A 21,696-nucleotide genomic window follows, 5' to 3' on the forward strand; every position below is an offset into this window, starting at 1 on the left:
CGCTCAAAGCCTGCTTTCTCCCCCAGCCCTGTAGTCCGTTCTTCTTTGCTTGATTAATGCTGTCCCCGTTCTTACAATTGTTCTGGGCGAAATCCTAGAGTCCTGTGTAAATTTCCTGTCTTTACCCATCCTTGTTATGCCTGGGACCTCCTGAGTTCAGGACCCTTTCTCCATCTCCGAGCCTCCGTCACCTTCTTTCCGTCCATGCTGTCTGCACTGGCTCTTGGCCTGTTGTGTCTAGTGCAGAGCCTTAAACATCATTTTTGCTGTTCTCTTACACCTTGTTTGGGTTATCTTTGTTCATATACATATCCCCAGAACCTGTATTGTGTAGGATGCTATAAAAATATAAATGTTTTTAACAGACTTAATTCACTTTTATTTTTCTTGTATGAAAGCCCTTATGTGATGGTCACAGCTGGAGCCTGTGTCCTCTGAACAGACACTCTGGTGTGGGCTTTCACAAGCTCATCAGTGAATTCCTGATAAGGAGACTTGGTGAACACTGTCTCTTTCCAGAGGTCGGGGGTCAGGTAGCTGGAGGTCTTAGAGATGGCATCACAGGTGTTCTTGGCAAGTTGCCCAGGGTGGCAGTGCAGCCTCTGGCTGATGTCTAGCAGTCATCACTACCATAAGCAGCAGCTTCTTGGGCACAGGAGCAGAGATGATGCCAGTGCCTCTGGGGGCAGGAATGAGACACATCAACACAGAGCCACAGCGGTCTGTCACTTTGCACGGCACAGTGTGAGCCTTGCCAATCCTGTTCCCCCCTAGCCTCTTTCTTTGCACAGGGACAATGGAAGGCTTGGCCAAGATGATGGCCCTGCGATGGCAGTGGCTACCTCCTTGGAGCACTTAACACCAAGACCAACATGACCATTGATTGTAGTCCCCAATAGCGACAAAAGCCTTGAACCTGGTCTGCTGGCCAGCCTGATTCATGCTGACCAGGCATGATCTTTAGAACCTCCTCCTTTAGGGATGTGCCCGGGGAAAAAAAATCAATAATCTCTGATCCCTTAATGGGCAGGGAGAACAGGTAGCTCTCCAGGGACTTGATCTTCATGTCCTTGACCAGGCAGCCCAGCTTGGTGACAGGGATCCACTCCTTGTCTTCAGCTTTACCCCCACGAGCCTTGTGGCCTTGACCACAGCCCCTAAGACCTCTGCCGAATCCTTTGCGGAAGCTGCCGCAGCCTTCTCATCCTGCCCCTCCCCCACCCGCCATTTGGTGTTTTCCAGAAGGGGGAGGGGGAGGACTTTTTGATTTTTTAAAAATTTTGTTTTATAGGCATGTTTATTTTGTCTGCATGTACATCATATACATGGCTGGTGCCTGTATAGGCCAGAAGTGGGCATCAGGGCTTGTGAACAACTGTGTAGGCGCTGGGAATCAAACTCTGGTCCTCTGTAAAAGCAGCCAGTGCTCTCCTTCACTCCCTTTGTGATTTTTGTTACAGGGTCTCATTTTGTAGCCCAGACTGGCCTGGAATTCATGGTCCTCCTGCCTCAGCCTCCCAAGTGCTAGAATTACAATCGTCTTGCCACACACTGCTCTCCTTTCTTCTGGATTGTTCTTTATCCGTTTAGTCCCTAGTTACCGAAGATCAAGTCTTCCCTCTCAGGGAAAGCTCCCTCACCAGACCTCCCTAGTGTATCCTTACAAGCTCCCTCATTGTGTTCTCAGCAGCCACCATGGTGTTGCCACAAAGTATGTATCTAGTAGGTCAAGTTCCCTTACTGTGAGGGGAAGGGATTTCTTTATTCAGAGTCTCTGTAGAGTACTTAAGGTCTGCTACATTCTTTTGCTGTCGCTGGTTACTAAGTGACTGTTTTATCTTCAGTGAACCAGTTTCTTTGCTGTCCTTTCCAGGGTGGAGGATTACTTCCCAGGAAGGAGCACGTTAACCTGCTCTATGGTTCTTGTACTTTTTTGTGAATTTTAAAGGATGGGACCATGTTTCCTCGTCTTTAATCTCTAGTGCATAGCGTAGAACTTGGGGTATTATGGGAACTTGGTAAATGTTGAATGAATGCATAGTGCTCTGCTCGTCCCTAAGCAGTTTGTTTTCAGTTTCTTTTTTTAGGGCTGGGGTGGGATTAAGACTAGTCTAATATTCTTATCTCTGCCTTTCCAGCCTCTGGTCTGTATTTTCAGAGTATAACAGTGTGCACCAGAGTCCCGAATGTAAGGACTAAGTCCTTAGGGTGGGGTGCAAAGCTTTTTGTTGGGCTTTGACTGTTACTGACTTTCACTGGCAGTTAGGCAAAAGACCAGGTCGTCTAATAAAGTTGCTTTCTAGCTTTAAGTCACAAGGTGGCGCTGTGAAACTAATTTTGCCCATTGGTGGACTCCAGGCTGGCATATTTTCCTGACCTCATGATTATCAAATATCAGGATCACCTGGTTGCTACTTAAAGCACTCTTTAATGAAAGTTGTACACAGAGGTTGAATTGTTGGTCTAGAGCAGTGGTTCTCAACCTTCCTAATGCTGTGACCCTTTAATACAGTTCATGTCGTGGTGACCCCCCCAGCCATAAAATTATTTTTGTTGCTACTTCATTACTCTAATTTTGCTACTGCTATGAATCATAACGTAAATCATTTTGGAGCTAGAGGTTTGCCAAAGGGGTCGCGACCCATGGTTTGAGAAATTCTGGTCTAGAGAGACCTATGAGCTGCTGTTTTTAAGTAAATACTCTTTAAGCAATTTTAGCAACTTGGCTTTTTTCCAACAGTGGAAGGTGTCTGTGGTTACTTAGAGAGATCCATGTTGAATGGTCTCCATGGCAAGTTCCAGGACAGCCAGGATTACATAGAGAAATCCTGTCTCAAATTTTTTTAAAAAATATACACACATACACATCCATATAATCTACCATATGGGCTAGGTATTCCATGTGATTATGCAGAGATATCTGTCAGAAATGTAATTAACTCCTTCAGTAAAATTTAAATTTCTGGATGTTAAAAACATGAACTCAAACTCATGGAGAATCATTGGGGACAATAAATTTGTGCAGTCACAGATCAAAGATTATGATGTGATTTTTCTCAGGCTAGTTGTTCAGGCCTGTTCCCCCTCAGGGAGGTTTCATTCTTGGGACTAAGGGTCAGACTATTTTGGAAAAACAAAAGTATCTTGTGGTCAGGAGCTTGATGTTTGAGTCTAGGAACATGAGGCCAGTGTGGGAAGCGGAGCGAGAGAGAAGAGGCAGAAGAGTGTGTGTAAAGCCAGTTGTGGACAGGAGAGCTGGTGGCAAAGGACGAGGAGGGGGAGGGGGAGTGACAGGCTCTTTGCTTCCCTCCCAGCTCATATAAAAGACACAGTTAACGTTCATCGGGTTACTAAACAGTTAAATGGATATTATACCTATTTCTTGTGTCTCTAGGATTCTTTGTATTCTATGTGTTGAATTATAGAGATTACAAAATGGTCCAGGTTCCATATAGGTCATCCTAAAGCAGAAACTCATATGGAGAGATTTTATCCCTGTGGTTGACTTGACTTCTACCTCTCTGCTTGCAACATGAGCCAGCTCCGATGCCTGAGTTGTAAAGCAGTGCCTTGGCCCAGACATAGCATACTGGGGAAACTGGTGCCGGTGTGTATTGGGAATCTTGTTGGCATCATCAGGCAGCATCAGATGAGTTACTTAGTCATGGATTTATGGTAAGGTACTTTGTGGGGTCTGCGCTTGGAAGCTTTTTCAGTTCCCCATTGTGGTGGTTAGAACGAGAAGTCCCCATTTGTCCCTGTCCCGTTCCCCGTTCCCTCTCCCATCCCCCAGCCCCCCCATCCCCGCCTCCCCTGCCATGGGCTCATAGATTTGAATGCTTGGTCACCAGGGAGTGGCACTATTTGAAAAAAATTAGGAGGTGTGGCCTTGTTGGAGGAAGTGTGTCACTGGAGGTGGCCTTTGAGGTTTTCAAAAGCCCAAGCCAGGCCCAGTGGCTCTCTTTCTTCCTGCTGCCTATGGATCCAGATATAGAACTCTCGGCTCCTTCTCCAGCATCATGCCTGCCTGCATGCCCCCATGCTCCCTGCCACGCTCCCTGCCACGATGACAATAGACTAAAGCTCTGAAACTGTAAGCAAGGCCCATTTAAATGCTTTCCTTACAGACTTGCCATGGCCATGGCGTCTCTTCACAGCAGTAGAGAACTGACTAAGATACTTATATTGATGTTCCTGATCTCTTCCTTGGCCTGTTTTCTTTTCTCTTCCAAGGCCTTGGCCAAGTGTTTTTTATCTTGCTAGAGCCATAAAGAGGTCCAGCTGAGTGTTTTCTTCCTGTACCTGAAAATGTTGTGGAAATAACCTTTTATTCTTCCTTTAGGGATGTTTTCAGTTGACTCACTTTAATGTGTTGACCAGTGCTTCAAGAGACCACTCACATGTGGGCGTGCAGCAGCAGCAGCAGTAGAGATGATGGCAGCTTTGTCTTGGTGGTTTGAGCTGGGCAGTGGTGATGCATACACAACTTTAATTCTAGCACTTTGGGGTGGGGCGGAGTACAGAGGCAGGCAGATTTCTGTGAGTTTGAGGCCAGCGTGGTCTACACAGTGAGTTTCAGGACAGCCAGGGCTACATAGAGAGACCTTGTTTTTAATTTAAAAAAAAAAAAAAGTGGTTTTCTGAGAGCAAGGAGAAGGCACCAGATCTCATCATAGATGATTGCATTACGATGTGGTTGCTGGGAATTGAACTCAGGACCTCTGGAAGAGCAACCATTGCTCTTAACCTTTGAGCCATCTCTCTAGCCCTGAGCCATCTCTCAAGCCATGAGGCAGTCTTCTATAAAATTACTCAGTTCTTGCTGGGTGTGATAGTCTCAGCCTTTAGTCCCAGCACTCTAGGAGGCAGAGACAAGCGGATCTACATGAATTTGACACCAGCCTGGTCTACAAGGTGAGTTCCAGGACGACCAGGGCTACACAGAGGAAACCCTATCTCAAAAAACACTCAGTCCTCATAGAGGAATGAACATTTTCTTTTTCAGGGAATATGTTAAGAATGGAGGGTGGGGTAGAAACAGACATTGCAGATGTTGTTGGTCGAGTGGTACTGTGATCTCAAAAGGAATTTTCTGGTAATTGACGAGAGGCTGTAAAATTTTCCATGTTGTTTGGTTTGTATTTCGTTGAGACTCTGGTAATCTCTGTCCATCTTGCTCAGCCCCATTCCAAAATAGAACCATGTTTCTGAGAAGTCTACATTAAAAAACATTTGTGTATTCTTTGACAATTTCATATGTATATATAATGTATCATATTCAGTCCTCCACTGTCCTCTCTGACTTCCCTCCTGCTGCCACCAAACCCTTTCACCCCAGCACGCCCCCCTCCTGCTTTCTTTTTCTTGGTTTTCAGACAGAGTCTGACTGTGTAACCCTGGATGTCCAGAGCTCTCCATGTAACCAGGCCAGCCTCGAACTCACAGAGATCCCTCATCCCTGCCCAAGTGCTGGGATTAAAGTCATGAGTTCAGTTAAAGTTGCATCCATGAGCCTGGGTGTGGGCAACTCACCAGTGGCCACACTCTGGAGACGGTGTCTCCTACTAGTAACTACCGGTAGCTTCTCAGCCAAGGGTAGAGCTCATGACTGAATGTGACAGGCTCAGGCTTATGCAGGTTGTCACAGCTGTTGTGAGTTCAGAGCACAATGGCCATGTCAGGCTCCGAAGAGCACTTCAAAGCACTATTTCCTACCCTCTGGCCCCTGAATTGTTTTCATCACCTTTCAACGGTGTTCCTGAGCCTTGTGGGTGGTAGGCATGCCCTGTTTAGGGCTGAGCACTCAGCAGTCACCGACCAGTTACGAGTTTCTGCATTAACTGCTACCCACTCTAAAAGCTTCTCTGACCACGCCTTGAGCAGTACTCACCTGTGGGTATAAACATAAATATTTAGGTCTGGTGAGATGGTTCAGTGGCTAAAGTCACTTGCCACAAAGCCTGATGCTCTTGAGTTCAGTCCCCAGGACCCACGTGCTAGAAGGAGAACCGATTCCCACATTCAAGTACCCATACACCTGCAAACACCCAGAAAAGAGAGAAAATACAATAATCATAAATATTTGAAAGGCCATTTAGCATATCCATTTAGCAAGCAATAGTGATGTGTTCCTCCCTAGAGCCTATGGCCTTCCCAGCCATAATCCTTTGACCAAGTTTACAGTTTCCCGGGGCTGGATTCTCCTGTGAGGGCAGGCCTCAAATTCAGTAGACGTGTGTCGGTCCTCCCGTAGCAGTCCCCTATTGCACAGCGGTGCGTCTTGCCTGGGAGGATGGTCTTGTAGCATACCATGCAGGGCCGCCTGCTGGGTAAGACACTTGGATGACTTTTCTCCCCCAGTAGCCTGCATGGCATCTTTCAGCACCGTGAAAGCTAGCCAGTCGAGAGGGAGTTTCCACTTCAGTTCGAGCTTGATTTCTGTGTCCTGCAACAAAGTGTAATGTTTTCAGCAATAGGACCTTACCATCTAGTTCTGGTGGGCAACCAAGAGCAATGATGATAGTGTGTATTCTTTGGGGGCTTCCCCAATCAATAACTCATAGGGAAGTGTCCCGTGGAGGGATTGGATTTTTATCTAATAATCTGAAAGCAAGCATTATCCACCAATGCGGGGGACCTGAGTTCAAACTTTTTTCCTTTAATTTTTTTAAAATTAGCTTACTAGTAAGCTAATTTTCTAAATTTAAAATTTTTATTGGGGCAGTCGTGGCACACACCTTTAATCCCAGCACTCTGTGAGTTGGAGGCCAGCCTGGTCTACAGAGTGAGTTCCAGAATAGACTCCAGAGTTACACAGAGAAACCTTGTCTCAAAAAACAAACAACCCCCACAGTATACATTTGTGTGTGTGCACACATGTGTGAGTACACACACCACAGTGTGAGTGTGGTGTCAGAGGACAGCTTTTGGGAGTTGATTCTCTCCTGCCATGTGAGTCTGGGGATGGATCTGGAGTTGTCAGGCTTGGTGGCAAGTACCTTACCTGCTGAACCATCTCTCTAGCTCTCCATATAGCTTTTTAAAACGTCCTTGGTTTTAGTTAACTTTCCCCCTCCCCACCTCCTCTCCTCTACCTCCCCACCCCACTTAAACCTTTGTACCCCGGTACCCCTCCCAGTACTCACATCACTTGTGTTCTACTACTGCTACCATGACTACCCAACCCCATTCTGCTGCCTTAAGTCCCTCCTGCCCCTGATCTGAGCCCTTTTCTCTTACTGGCCTCTACAGAAAATTTAAATTAAACACACATCTAAAAATTGAAAGCTAGGATGTATGTGGTAGAGAACATGTGGGAGGCCTGGGTTACCACACTCAGAATAATGTTTTCTAGTTTCATACATTTTCCTGGAAATTTCATAATTTCAGTTTCCTTTACAGCTGAATAAAATTCCATTGTGTATTGATGGACATCCAAACTGATTCCATTTCCCAGTTATTGTGAATAGAGCAGTAATGAACATGGATATACATATCTTTGTAGTAGAGTCCTTTGGGTATGTGCCCAAGAGTGGTATAGCTGGGTCATATGGAAACCTACTTTAAAAAAGTTTAGATCACCTTTAATCCCAGCACTGTAGAGGCAGAGGCAGGCAGATGTCTGTGAGTTCGAGGCTAACCAGGTCAACATAGTCAGTTCCTGGACAGTCAGGACTAAGTAGAAAGACTGTTTCCAAAAAAAATAAACAAAAAAATTTTTTTCAATAAAAAAAAAGAGTTGTAGATATCCTCCCTCTAGCCCCTAATGGGAGCTTGGCATGTAGCCCATGCTAACCTTCAATTTGTGTCTCCTGAATGTTGGGATTATAGGTGTATGCCATTATGCCTGGTCTCTGGATGTGTGTGTGTGTGTGTGTGTGTGTGTGTGTGTGTGTGTGTGTGTGTGTGTGTATGTATTATACTTGGAACTGTGAACCATAGAATCTTTTAAACTTGATTAATTTTTAACTCTGTGTGTGTGTGTGTATTTGTACACTGGGGACCAGCAGAGGGCAGTAGGTCCCCTGGAGTAGAAGTTATAGGTGGTTGTGAGTCCCATGACCTGTGTGGTGGGAACCAAACTGAGGTTTTCTGGAAGAGCAGTGCATGCTTTTAACCACTGAGCCAGCACTCTAGACCTGAGCTGTAGAATCTTGAGCAGTACTGTATCCTGACTATGAAGATAAACTGCTGTTAAACCTTTTCTTCTGGCAAAATAGATCATTCCTTATCCTCCCTGGATGTGGCCTGCTGCATTCTCTTACTTTCTGGAGTTAAGGTATCAGTCCATCCTTCTGGAAGGAATCGTATTTTGTTTCCTACGAAGCAGCCCTAACTACAGAAGACTTTTAGGCACCCTCTTTTTGTGAGAGATGAGTGTTCCTACCCAGAAGCACAGTAAGGAGAAAAGTCACAGGAGCCACAGACACCTCCACTGTAACCAAATTACAAAGGACTGATCAAGGAACTCGGGTGGGAATAGAATAGACCCACAGGCCAGTGCTGGGCAGGCTCTTCTTCGGGCCTGACTAGAATGGACAGAGAAATTGCTGTTAACTGGTGGACGGGGTTTGGCAGAGGCCCTGGCTTCCTGTCGGGGACTTGAGCTAATGCAAACCCTGCTGCCATGCGGGTGAAGCTGGCCAGGCTGTTCCTGCTGAGTCTTGTTTCACCCCCACCCACCCTCAGTTCCACAGATGCTGGTTTCTTTGCAAGCTCCACGCTGACTGGAGACTGAAAGCCGCTCATTGTTTTTAAACTCTTGTTTAGATAACAGCACATGCCTGTGGTGGCCAGAGCACCCTGTCAAGGAAATGCCTGGGCTCCAACAGCCCTGTCTTTCTTTCTCTGTGTGAGTGTGGTTTGTGCTCAGGACATTATAAGATCATTTCTTTCTCTGCAGGGTTTATTACTTGGGGACTTGAGGGATTCTAGGCTTCTCCTTGGTACTTGGAATTCTGGGATGGTTTTTTGTCTTTTCTCCCTTCCATCCATTCCAGCCAGGAGGATTGCAGGCTATTTTATCCAAGCCTTGTTTGTACACACAGCTGGACCACGACAGCATTCCTCCCCTTGGTGTGACGATTGCCTGGGAGGGTGAGGTAGGCACGACTGTGGCTGGTGTTGGCAGTAGTTTTTATGACCGTGGTGGGTTGGCAGCCAGCCCTGCACCGATGTTTCCAGGACAACTCTTCCCATAGCTCTTCTTCTTTTCCTCTGTCCTCATCACTCTCCTGCCCCCAAAAGCTTTCGCTGGGATGGTTCAGTAAGCCATAGAGTACTTACTGCTTTTGCAGAGGACTCAGGTTAGATTCCCAGCACCGTCTTGGTGGCTCACAGTCATCTGTAACTCCAGTTCAGCGGGGCTGATGCCCTCTTATGACCTCCATGGGCATCAGGTACACATAGAGTCACATACTTACTTGCAGGTAAAATATGCATAATACATAAAGTAAATTAATATAAAATTAAAAAAATCTAAATACGGGCTGGATATGTTCACTTGGTATTTATTGTTTGCCTAGCATGCATGAAGCTAGGTTCAGTCCATAGCACCATGTATGGCCCTGCTGTGGTGGCACTCATCTACAATACCGACACTCAGGAGGTGGAGACCTGAGGAGCAGACAGGCAAGTCAGGACCTTGTCACCAAAAGAAGTTACTTAAAAACGTACGGGTTTTGTTTTAATTTCATATCTGTTGGTGTTTTGCCTGCATGTGTATCTGTGTGAGGGTGTCAGATCCCCTAGAATTGGAGTTACAGACAGCTGTGATCTGCCATGTTGGTACTGAGAATTGAACCTGGGTCCTCTGGAAGAGCAGCCAGTGCTCACCAGCCCCCACCTCTACGCCCACCCCTGCCAAAAAACAAAACAAAACAAAACTTTTTTTTTTTTTTTTTTTTTTTTGAGCTGAGGATCAAACCCAGGGCCTTGTGCTTGCTAGGCAAGCGCTCTACCACTGAGCTAAATCCCCAACCCAACAACACTTTTTTTAGCTGTGTGTGTGAGTGTATGTGACACATGTGCCAGCGTGTGTGTGTGTGTCCTGCAGAAGTAAGTACTCCCTCTACCACTTGTGTCCTGGGAACCGAGCTCAGGTCTCAGGCATCTTACTGCTTCATCTTTAACAAATTACAAATAAAAATAAATGTTTCTTATGCTTGTGTAATCATTGCAAATTACCAGGAGAAACACTAATGATTCTTGTGTTTCTAACAATACAAAAGATAAATATATTGCTTAAAACTCCATTATTAGTTAATCCCAGCACTCAGGAGGCGGAGGCAGGCTGATCTCTGAGTTTGAGGCCAGCCTGGTTACTGAGTGAGTTCCAGGACAGCCAGGACTACACAGAGAAACCCTGTCTTGAACTCCTACTCTCCAAAAAGGAAAATCCATTATTGGACAATTGGGGTAGACACTACTCCCTTCTCCAGGGTCTTTCAAGTATCTATTTGGGCATGGTAAAACAAATAACTAATGATTTTTTTTTTTTTTTCGAGACAGGGTTTCTCTGTGTAGCTTTGCGCCTTTCCTGGGACTCACTTGTTAGCCCAGGCTGGCCTCGAACTCACAGAGATCCGCCTGGCTCTGCCTCCCGAGTGCTGGGATTAAAGGCGTGCGCCACCACCGCCCGGCGCATAACTAATGATTTTAATGTCTCCTTTTTTTCAAGATGTGTTGTGATACCTTTTCTATTAATTTTTTACATTTATTTGTGTATATGTTGCCATGCATGCCAGTGTGTGTGTGTGTGTGTGTGTGTGTGTGTGTGTGTGTGTGTGTGTGTGTGTGTGTGTGTGTGTGTGTGTGTGTGTGTGTGTAGAAGTCAAAGTATAACTTTGGGGTGTTCTCTTTTTACCATGTGAGTCCCAGGGTCTGAACTCAGGTCCAAAGCCTTGGCAGCAAGTGCCCTTACCCACTCAGCCATCTTGCCCTTGATAATCTTTTCTTGTAAAATTATTCAAAATTTACCTTTGGAGGTTGAAAGAAAGGCTTACATTTTAAATAACTTCTTTTAATGTAATCAAGGAACCATTCCCCCTACCCAAAGGAGCCATTCTTTTTGTTGTTGTTTTGGTTTGGTTTTTTTTTGCTTTTTGTTTTTTGTTCTTTTATTTTGAGATAGGGTTTCTCTGCGTAGTCCTAGGTGTTCTGGAACTCACTCTATAGACCAGGCTGGACTCGAACTCAGAGATCCACTTGCTTCTGCCTCTGAGTGCTGGGATTAAAGGTGTGTGCCACTATAGCCCAACTTCAAGGAGCCATTCTTAACATAATTATTATATTCTAATAGAAGATGCTCTTACATTTAAATACCCTTTGGTTGACATTCTGATATAAGCCCTGCAGGACAGCCTGGACGCATCTGAAGAAGCTAATTCAGTATGTTTTACAGCTCTTCCCGTCTGCCTCAGACTTGATCTTTGTCCTTTGCCTTCCTTCCAGTTCCCTCCTGCGCTATGGTGGCAACCTCTCTCTCCAAAGTGCCATGAGTGTGCGATTCAACAGCAATGGGACCCAGCTCCTGGCCCTGCGGCGGCGCCTGCCCCCTGTGCTCTATGACATCCACTCCCGCCTGCCCGTGTTCCAGTTTGACAATCAGGGTTACTTCAACTCATGCACTATGAAGAGCTGCTGTTTTGCAGGGGATCGTGACCAGGTCAGTGCCTTGGCTGTCTGCATCTCCATGTCTTACTGTATTGCTCTCAATTTCTCTTTTGTACCACACGAAGTAGAAACTTTGGAGGGGAAATAGTAATTCTGATATATGTAAATTGTTTTGCCTGCATGTATGTCTGTAAGGATGTTGGATTCCCTGGAAAAGGAGTTACAAACAGTTGTGGACTGCCATGTGGGTGCTGGGAATTGAATCCAGGTCCTCTGGAAGAGCAGCCAGTGCTCTGAACCACTGAGCCATCCCTCCAGTCTCACAGTGACTGTTTTCATCCAGGATGCCGGGGTGCATTCATTCAAGGCACACCCTGTAAACCAAGGCTAGCTACAACCATGGTTCTAAGTAGCTGCTCTGCCACACTTGTGAATGGATCTTGAGATTCTAAGAATGTGCTATTTGAAAGGAAAGAGGAGTTTGTGGCAAATGAGCCTGCCAGTGGAAGGTGTTTCAGTACCACAGTGATGAATGAAAACCCACATGCCGTCCGGGAGACATGTCTCTTGAATGGCTGGCTGCTTGGATGGCATCATTTTCTTGGATGAAATGGCCTCAGCAGCCTTGTTTGAGAAAGAGCCAGCATCGTAACTAGAACTTTGTAGCCCAAGCTGTGTGTTTCTAGTCTTTTCTGAATTACTGGGATTAGAGATAGTGATGTTGGTTTAATGGGGGCAGTTTAAGGAAGGCCTAAGTGTGGTGGTATTTTACTTATACTGAAATGTGATTTTAATTGTATGTTAATAAATAAAGTTGTCTGGGGGTCAGAGCTATTAGAGTCATAACAAGTGCGTGGTGGCGGTGGCGCACGCCTTTAAGGACCTGGAGGGCGGTACACTCAGGCAGTGACGAGGCAGTCACATGTTTGGGTTTACAACCAATGAGAAGGCAGAACAGGAAGACTTTAAAGACAGACACACAGGAAGTAGGTCCTTTTCGGAGAGCTCTCTTGGCTAGAGAGGATCCCTGAATCAGGAAGGGTGAGGCTCTTAGTTCTGACCTCTTGGCGTTCTTCTCTGAATTGGCTTTGTGTTTCTTATTTTATAAAACCGTTGGTTACATCTACACCTAAGGGTTAAGAGTACTTGCTGTTCTCCTGGAGGACCTGAGTTGGTTGGGTTCCCACTACCCACATCAGGCAGCTCACAGCCACCAGTGACTCCAGCTCCAGGGGATCCTATGTCTTCTTCTCACCTCTGAGAGCACCTGCACAGGAGCACCATGCATAGATATGCAATGTACACATAAATGAGTTTAAAGGGGGCAGTTTAAAAGAGGACTTGGTCCACTTATCTCTGTCTGAGCCAGAGAATTCTGATGTAGTTGTCAGTGATCATTTGGACTGGCCTCAGCAATTGAGCTGAGTAAAGAATCTGTTGCTGCTGACTCTTCAGCAATACAGCGTTTTTTTCAAGGATAATGAATCTTACTGCGCCTAACATCCAGATAGGGGAAAGAAATGCTAGTGTCTTAGGAGTGCTGTGACCCACCAGCTATGTCACATTTGACATTAAAGTTGACATGGGCAGCAGGGTGTGGTGTCACACGCCTTTAATACCAGTACTCCAGAGGCAGGTGAATCTCTGCGGGTTGAGGGCAGCCATTTACCTACATAGTCAGTTCCAGGGCAGCCAAGGCTACACATCAAGACAGTCTCAAAATAAATAAATTAGTTAATTAATTAAAGTCTCATAGACTGTGCCTCATCTCTTCAGAAATACTTGTTTGTTTGCTTTTGGAAAGAGGCATAAAAGAAAGAATTCTTTGAGAATCTCAAAAGAGCCTGGTTTTCTTTTCTTTTTCTTTCTTTTTTTTTGTTTTGTTTTGTTTTTCAAGGCAGGGTTTTTCTGTGTAGCCCTGGCTGTCCTGGAACTTAACTCTGTAGCCCAGGCTGACCTCGAACTCAGAGATCCGCCTGCCTCTGCCTCTGAGTGCTGGGATTAAAAGTGTGTACTACTACTGCTTGGCTAAGATAGTCTCTTTTTACAGGTAGAGAATAGGTGCTCAAATTTAGGATTTATTCTCAATTTGGAATCCTAGGGCCTACTTACTTGAGATCTACATTGAACACCATTGGATAGTTAGATAAGGGATGTCTCCTAGGGAAGGCCTAGGAGAACCTAAATGGCCACAGAACCTAAATGATTTTGTTTTTTATTTGCCTGTGTGGTATTATAGACTTGAGATAAAATTGTGTGTGTGTCTGCATGAGTATATGAGCACCATGTGCATGTTTGAGCCTACAGAGACTAGAAGATGGCATCGGATTCTCTGGAACTAGAGTTAACGGGGAGTGATGAGCCACCACTTAAGTGCTGGGAACCAAACCCAGTCCATTACAAAGAGCAGCAAATGCTCTTAACCACTGAGCCATGTTTCCAGCTCTCCACTCCCCCCCCCCTTTTTTTTTTCTTTTGAGGTGGGGTTTCATGTAGCTCAGACTGGCCTGGAACTCAGCATGTGGCTGAGAAAAACCTTAAACTTGTTAATCCTCTTTCCTCACTTCCTGGGTCACATGTTGGGGTTACAGGTATAAATCACCAAGCACAACTAATGCTGCTCTGGGGGTGGAACCCAGGGCTTTGTACATGCTAGAGAAGTACTCTATCGACTGAACCACACCCTCAGGCACAGGGTTTTTCTTGAGTGAAGGAAGGATGAAATAGGTAAAGAAAGTAGATGCTGTGTTTTCTTCAGATGGTATTAGCATCCAAAGCCTGTCTTCATGGTATCCTTAAAACACCCAGATCAAAGGCCTCTGCCGAAATGTAGAGCATGTAGGACCATGGTCTCAGTTGTAGCACCGTGTGTATTTTGGCCTGATGAGTCTTTGCTATGATGGGTTGTTCTGTGTGTTGTAAGATGGGTAGGGTAGCAGCATCCCTGGCCTCTCCTCACTAGATGCCAATAATGTCATCCTCTTTTGTCCTCCTAAGAGACAAAAGATGGCCAGACATTGTCAAGTGCCCCTTTAAAGATTGTAAAGATCCAGCATGCCCAGAAACACTGATATTGCCAGAGCAGAGCCATGTAAACTGTTTTGAAGATATGACTGGGTTTTGCTTTGTAGATTAATATATAATGATAAAAAATGGTGTGCCTTTTGGTTTTCTCTATTGAGATTTGACTTAAGTTATTATTTATAACTTTTATCCTAGTGGGAGTGTGTAGACATTATAGTCTCTTTGATAAATTATATTGCTTTTTGGTTATAATAAATGGTTTTTCTTGGATGAAGAGGATGTAAAAGTTATTGACTCTGGCCTTGAATCAGTCTTCAGTCTACTGGTATCCCCCTTATAGAATATCAGAGACATCTAATCCAGTGGAGTAGGAAATAGATTTATGTTTGACATTTCTGTTCACTCCTTAGGGATGAAGAACATAGCCAACCCATCATTATCTTGTCTCCAAATCCTAGGATGTAGTAAGAGCACAATAAAAATATTTGTTGAAGTGACTCTTGGGTACTTTGATAGATGTGTGGTATTTAGCACTCTGGACAGAAAGCTACTACAACTGTAAATCAGGATTGGTAATCATTTTTCCTGTCCAACTCCTAGAGGCCTTGATTAGGATGAATTAAGTAATGTATTTACAGTGAACTAAGCTTATAGCTTTAAGTGTACAAACAGTTTTAGGTGGCAAACAGACTTAATGTCCTAGCCTTGGAACACGTCTCTCAAAGAGACTCTGATTTCCAGGGTCAAGGCTTACTACTCAGCAGCAGCCAGTTTACTGTGATCTGTACAACTGGGAGTTTTTCACTAGTCCAGACAGGATCTTTTTTGCTGTTTTTAAGTTGTTTGGGGCAGGATCTCAATATATTTGCCTAGTCTGGCCTCGAACTTGCAATCATAATGTCTCAGCCTTCTAAGTGGGTAGGATTATAGGCATTTGCCACTACATCCATCTTTATATTGACATCATTCCTATGTCTATACTCTGAAGACTCCTGTGGCCTGCACTCTTCATTTAGTCACAGGCTGGGTAATCATCCCGGAGAGGAATTTGAGAATTTCCATAATAGGAATGAATGAACATGGATGATCCCATCTATCTGGGACAGCCTTCTAGCTTTTAATTACAAGAAGATTAGTCAGGCCCTGTGAATGGATCCAAATACTGTACCAGAGGGTCTGAACTTTTTTTTTTTTAACCATCCTACATTCACTAGGTAGTCCATTTGCCTCAAAATGAAATTAATATTTTGAGAAATTAGACTCAAGGAATAACGTATGAAATAATGCTGAGCCCACTTTGTGGCTGACAAGTTCTAACCACAGAGCTTTCAGAGGTCATTTTGAACCAACTCTTCCTTTTGAGAAAGCTGTGATTCAGAAAGGTAAGGTGCCCAAATCGCCACATGTGTTCTGTAGCTGAACGAGGACTAGAACTCAGACTCTTAGAAGCAAGACAGACTGTGAAAACGAGTCAGTTTGTCTGGAGTGTACAGTAAGGAGCAGTGGGAACTGTAGTTACCTGGAAAGCCTGTGTTCTGTCAAAGTGGGATGGTTCCTACTTCGTTTGTCCATCATTCCCGGGACAGTCTTCGTGTTGCCAAGTATCGGACTTTTTTTTTTTTTTTTTAAACAAAGGTAGATTTTCTTGTGAAATACTGCTTTTAATTACTGTAACAAGTTGATACCTCATTGTAGTATTAAAACAAATCTGTATTGTCTGTATTCTGATGTAGGCCACCTTGAAATCTCTGTGCCTTACTCCGCAGGATATTTTATCTCATGGTTGGTTCATGGTCTGTCTGATTAATGCTTGAGTGAAAACGACATTTCCTAGCTTTATGCCTGTTAAAATGAATAGAGCAGACGTTTGGTGAACATTTATTATGCTCCAGATGCTACGGTGGACCAGTTCACATGGCTTTGCATGGTTTGATTTTCATTCCAAGCTCTTTATATAGTCTTCCCTGCTTTAGGCTACTAATGCATGGTTTGTTTATCTCTAGTATATATAATAATATTCACTGCTAGATTAGGTAACAGTAGCATTTAATTTGCTGGATATCAACAGAAACAAAACCCTAACAAAAGATTTGAGCTTTTTTTTTTCTTTTTGAGACATGGTCTCACTATGTTGTAGCAGGCTTTCTTTGGCCAACAACTACCTCCCAAATTACCACATGGAAACTTATTAGTTATGAATGTTTGGCCTTATCTTATGTTTGTCCCACTAGCTCTTATAACTTAATTTTACCTGTTTCTCTTCATCTATGTTTTGCTTCAGAGCTTTACCTTTCTTTCTGTTTTGTTTTTGTTTTGTTTTGTTTTTCGAGACAGGGTTTCTCTGTGTAATTTTGGTGCCTGTCCTGGATCTCAGGCTGTAGACCAGGCTGGCCTCGAACTCACAGAGATCCACCTGGCTCTGCCTCCCGAGTGCTGGAATTAAAGGCGTGCGCCACCACTGCTGGCCTTTTTTTCTTTCTCTATGTCTTACTCTGTGTCTGTCTGTCTGTCTGTCTGTCTGGCCCTGGGTGTCTCCCTCTCTTTCTCCCTTACTCTCTCGCCTCTCCCTCAAGCCTAGATTCCTCCTCCTGTTTATCCTCTCTGTCCGCCGGCCCCACCTCTCCCTCTACTGCCTAGATACTTAGCTTTCATTAGACCAGTCAGGTAACACATCTTTACATAGTTAAATATTCCACAACACTATATGGCCCAGGCTGACCATGAACTTTTGGCCTAAAATGATCCCCCAGCCTCAGCTTCCTCCCTTGAGCAGCAAGGGCTATAGGCATAGGCTGACTGCCCCATTCTTGGAGTTGATTTTCAGCAAGTACACCTAGTCCCTTGCAGCAAAGCAGCATTTCTCCCCTAGAAGTCACCTGAGTTCAATAGTTGTCTCCTCAGTCATGAATCCTTACTTTTGTTTTGTTTTCTTCCTGAAGCTGGACTGGCTACACATTCTGTTCTAAGCCTTACAGTCTCATGTATACCCTGGGCAAGCAAAGCTCTTAACAGGGTTAAAAAGAATGTTAATATTCCACCTGCTGGCTTTGCTGGTGTACACGTACTCACCTTTTATTCTCTTGATTGTTTAAATGGCTCTTGTCCTAGCCTGGGTCTAGCAGAATGCTCAAGCTTCTGAGAAGCCAGCCTTTCATGCTAACAGCTTGTGTACCTGGAAATGGACATGCTGATTATTTAAAAATCTTCTCTCTTTAGTCTCAATTAATGGCTAGGCCTGCATGTCCTATATCTTTCTGAAAGAGGAACGGGGAAGGAAAGAACAGTATAGCCAAGTGTTCTTGAGAAGGCTGGGCAGCAGGGTGACAGAGCATTGGGATCTCTTTCTTGTGGATTTGACAGTTGGCAAGGGCCTCCAAAATCATGGTAATGAAATCATTTGGCCCCCCTCCCAAAGGGCTGCCTTGTACTCCCTGAATCCGACAAAGTTTGTGTCCTGGCTTCAGACATGATGTCGCTGCTCACCCTCTCTCTGTTGATGTAGTGTGTGTAGGACGAGCGGCAAGACTGTATGTGTAAGAACTCACCAGACTGGAGAATTGCCCTGTAAACTGTAGCTCTGCTTTTCTGGGACTCTTGTCTGTCCCCCTTTCCCCGAACACACACACTCATGTGACTGCACATGTGATATGCTCTTCTTCATAGGAAATAAAACCAGACTTTTCTACAGGAAAGTTGAACTCTTGGGTTCCGTCCTTTGATTTGTGTTATGGCTTTTGGCTAATTTTTTCTACTTTCTTGCTTTCTGTTTTTCCTCTTATATTTGAATCTGCATAGCAACCTTCAGGTATAGTTGGTTTCATCCCCCTTGAAAGTAAGGCCTAGAGTGATTTGAAATGGCTGGCCATGTCAGGACTGAACCAGGGTTAACTTGACATCATTTCCTGTGATTGTGGCCTCTTCTCCTTATCATGCTGCCTCCTATGTTGCCAAGATCAAGTGGTCTTCGTGGGCCAATGAGGAAGAACTACATACAGAGCATGGGCCAATGAGGAGAGCTACATACAGAGCGTGTGGCCAGTGAAGAGAGCTACACACAGAGCGTGTGACCAATGAGGAAAGCTACATACAGAGCATGTGGCCAATGAGGAGAGCTACATACAGAGCATGTTGCCAATGAGGAGAGCTACACACAGAGCGTGTGGCCAATGAGGAGAGCTACATACAGAGCATGTGGCCAATGAATCCCTGTATGTATTATTTAGGGAGTGGATTTTTAAAGGAGTTTTTGTTTTTATGTGTGTATACATGTGCCACAGCACTTACATGGAGGACAGCCTTCAGGTGGTGTCCCTCACCTTTCCACCTTGTTTGGGATAGGGTCTCCTCACTCTGTGTCAGTGTGAGACAGGGGAGTGTCGTTGGAATCTTAGATGGTCTTTTAATAAAAAACCCAGAGCCAGATATCAGGGTGAAAGCTGAAAGATTAGAGAAGCAGACAACCAGCCACTAGTTCTTACCTCTACGAAATCCTCAGCCTCAAGAGAGTGATCTCCTGTTTCCTCACACCTTATATACCTTTCTCTGCCTTTCTCTGCCCAGACATCACTTCCTGGGATTAAAGGCATGTATGTTTCCCAAGCAAAGGCATGAGATTTCAAGTGCTGGGATTAAAGATGTGTGCCACCACTGCCTAACCTCTATGTCTAATCTAGTGGCTGGCTCTGTCCTCTGATTCTCAGGCAAGTTTAATAGGGTACACAATATATCATCACAGGGGAGTCTTCTGTGTCCACTTCCTGTTTTCCTCTAGGGACATCCTGAGCATTAAAGATGACTTTTGTATGGGGTCTGGGGATCCACAAGCATGCCAAGTGCTTTTACCTACTGAGCCATCTCCCTAGCCACTAGGGAGTGGGTATCTTATTTATTTGTTTTGTTTTCTTGAGACATGGTTTTACTATGTAGTGTAAACCTGGCAGACCTAGAACTGGCTACAAAAGCCAGGCTGACCTGGAACTCATGGAGATTCATTTACCTCTGATTAAAGGCATGTGCTACCATGGCCTGTGAGTGAATATTTTAGAAGATTTTGTTTTAACCAGGTGCAGACCTGTAGTCCTAGCTGCTGCAGAGGCTGAGGCAGGAGGATCCTACCATCCCCAAATAAAAGGTAAAAGGAAGACTAGGAAGGGCTGTAGCTCAGTGCTGACATGCTGGCCTTCCATGTGTAAGGTCTTAAGATTTGATCCCCAGTACCAGAGGGGAAAGGTGAATCAAAGAGCACTGGTTTATTAAATTGGCTGTTTTGAATTCTCTTACATCTTGGGCCATTTTGAAAATCTGAGCACCGTGAATACTGTCAGAAAGTGTATATAGCTGGGCAATAGTGGTGCCTGTCTTTAATCCCAGCACTTGGCAGAGGGAGGCAGATATCTGAGTTCAAGGCCAGCATGGTCTACAGAGTCCAAGGATAGCCAAGGCTACACAAAAACCCTGTCTCAAAATAAAATAAAATAAAGTGCATATAACTGCATAATGTTGTAGATAATCATAAAGGTTTTCAGGACCCCAGGGACCTAGATGCTCAGCTATTACCAATCTTGAACAAAGAAATTTTCCCTTGGGTAAGATTCATCTTGTAGTCCATTTACTGATTCAGTTTAAGAACTTAGAAATCATGGAAAACCCACTAGAGGTAGTCTAATTAATAACTGTTTGGCTGAAAAAGAACACAAGGCAACCTGGATTTGTTCTTAGGTTAGGAATAAGTAGAATTGTTGCAACCTGGTAACACGACCTGACAGTTCCCCTTTAAGCACAACCCTAGCTAGGAGTGTGTACCCAACTGGACACCTCAGCAGACGTTAATAAAGCAGAACCGGTCAAAGTTCCTGCCAGTCTCCTTCGCCATATGACTTGGTCAATAGCTTTGCCGCCTCTTCCTGCTCCTCAAGCTTCAGAGAAAACGGGAAATCATCTCAGAGTGCTTAGAGCCTTGACTTGGATAACCAGTATAGTTGGACTGAAGTGAGATGGTCCAGACCCCGGCTACCAAAACTGTGGCCAGTGGAGGGAAGACTGGGTACCGATGCCAGCTGGCTAAGGCCTCTTCAGCCCAAACCTGGGTTTCCAAAGTGAATTTCCACCAATTCTTGTCTTCAAGTAAGGCAGGCTACTTGCTTATAGCAGCTGCTGTTGATTTGGACAGAGCTTTGTACAAGCTTTCTTCCTTACTGATTATTTGAATATTATCAGCTGCTGTTATAAAATACTTCTAAACGTATTTTTCCCTACTCAGACCTCATAAAGTTTGGTTATTAATAAACCAAAGAATTCCAGAAGTTTAATAGAGCTAAAATGGCAAGTGAACCAAAACAAGAATAATCTAATTTCACATGCAAAACCAATATTATTCTTGTGGGTATGAATATGTATATATGCTCTCATCCTCTGGGTGTGCATGTATCTATGTTTTCACTAAGAGCCAATATAATTCTATTTGTCTTATCACCAGTTAAATCTGTCGCTTGCCCATCTCCAGAGAAAATTTGCTGTAATGCTTTAGATAATATTTGTGGCAGGTACTAGTGTAAATAAATGTATAACCGTACATGTATTTATACAACTAGTAAACCTTCCTCTAGAAATGATCTCTAAAGATTCTTCACAAAGTTGTGCTGTCTTATTTTTTCCTCCCTTCTAACAAAGTTCAGGGGAACTAAAGAGCTATGTTTAATTAAATAAAAATAGCAATTTCTCCTCTATTACCGATCCTGGCCAAAGAGCCATCTGGTTTTTCTAGCCTAGTCAATACAGTTAATTAGACAGGCATGCCATTTACTGGAGAATAATTAATAAATTACTGTGGAAGGAGCCTTTGGAGAGAACTTTAAGTTGATCAACATGCAATGAGTAGTAACTGATTGATATATTTCCTTCAGTAGATGTTGGGGAATATTGAGAGCTGTGCAGACATGCATACCACACATACACACACACACACACACACACACACACACACACACACACACACACACACACACACTTTTATGTGTGTTTTTCTTTCCATCCATCCATCCATCTACATAGCTGTTAAGA

The 21,696-nt window shown here is 44.3% G+C and overlaps 1 protein-coding gene across 2 annotated transcripts in view; it reads left to right on the forward strand.

Moving 5' to 3' along the window:
• The window catches only part of Dcaf5 (DDB1 and CUL4 associated factor 5), a 106,668-nt gene that overhangs the window by 49,626 nt on the left and 35,346 nt on the right, over positions 1-21,696 (forward strand). For both annotated transcript variants that reach the window (XM_052739447.1, XM_052739446.1), the window contains exon 6: positions 11,452-11,665. In XM_052739447.1, coding sequence (XP_052595407.1) covers positions 11,452-11,665 — 214 coding nt within the window. The remainder of the gene's footprint in view (positions 1-11,451; positions 11,666-21,696) is intronic.

This window comes from Peromyscus californicus, unplaced genomic scaffold (assembly GCF_007827085.1).
Source record: "Peromyscus californicus insignis strain IS unplaced genomic scaffold, ASM782708v3 Scaffold_15__1_contigs__length_86483966, whole genome shotgun sequence".
NCBI lineage: Eukaryota > Metazoa > Chordata > Mammalia > Rodentia > Cricetidae > Peromyscus > Peromyscus californicus.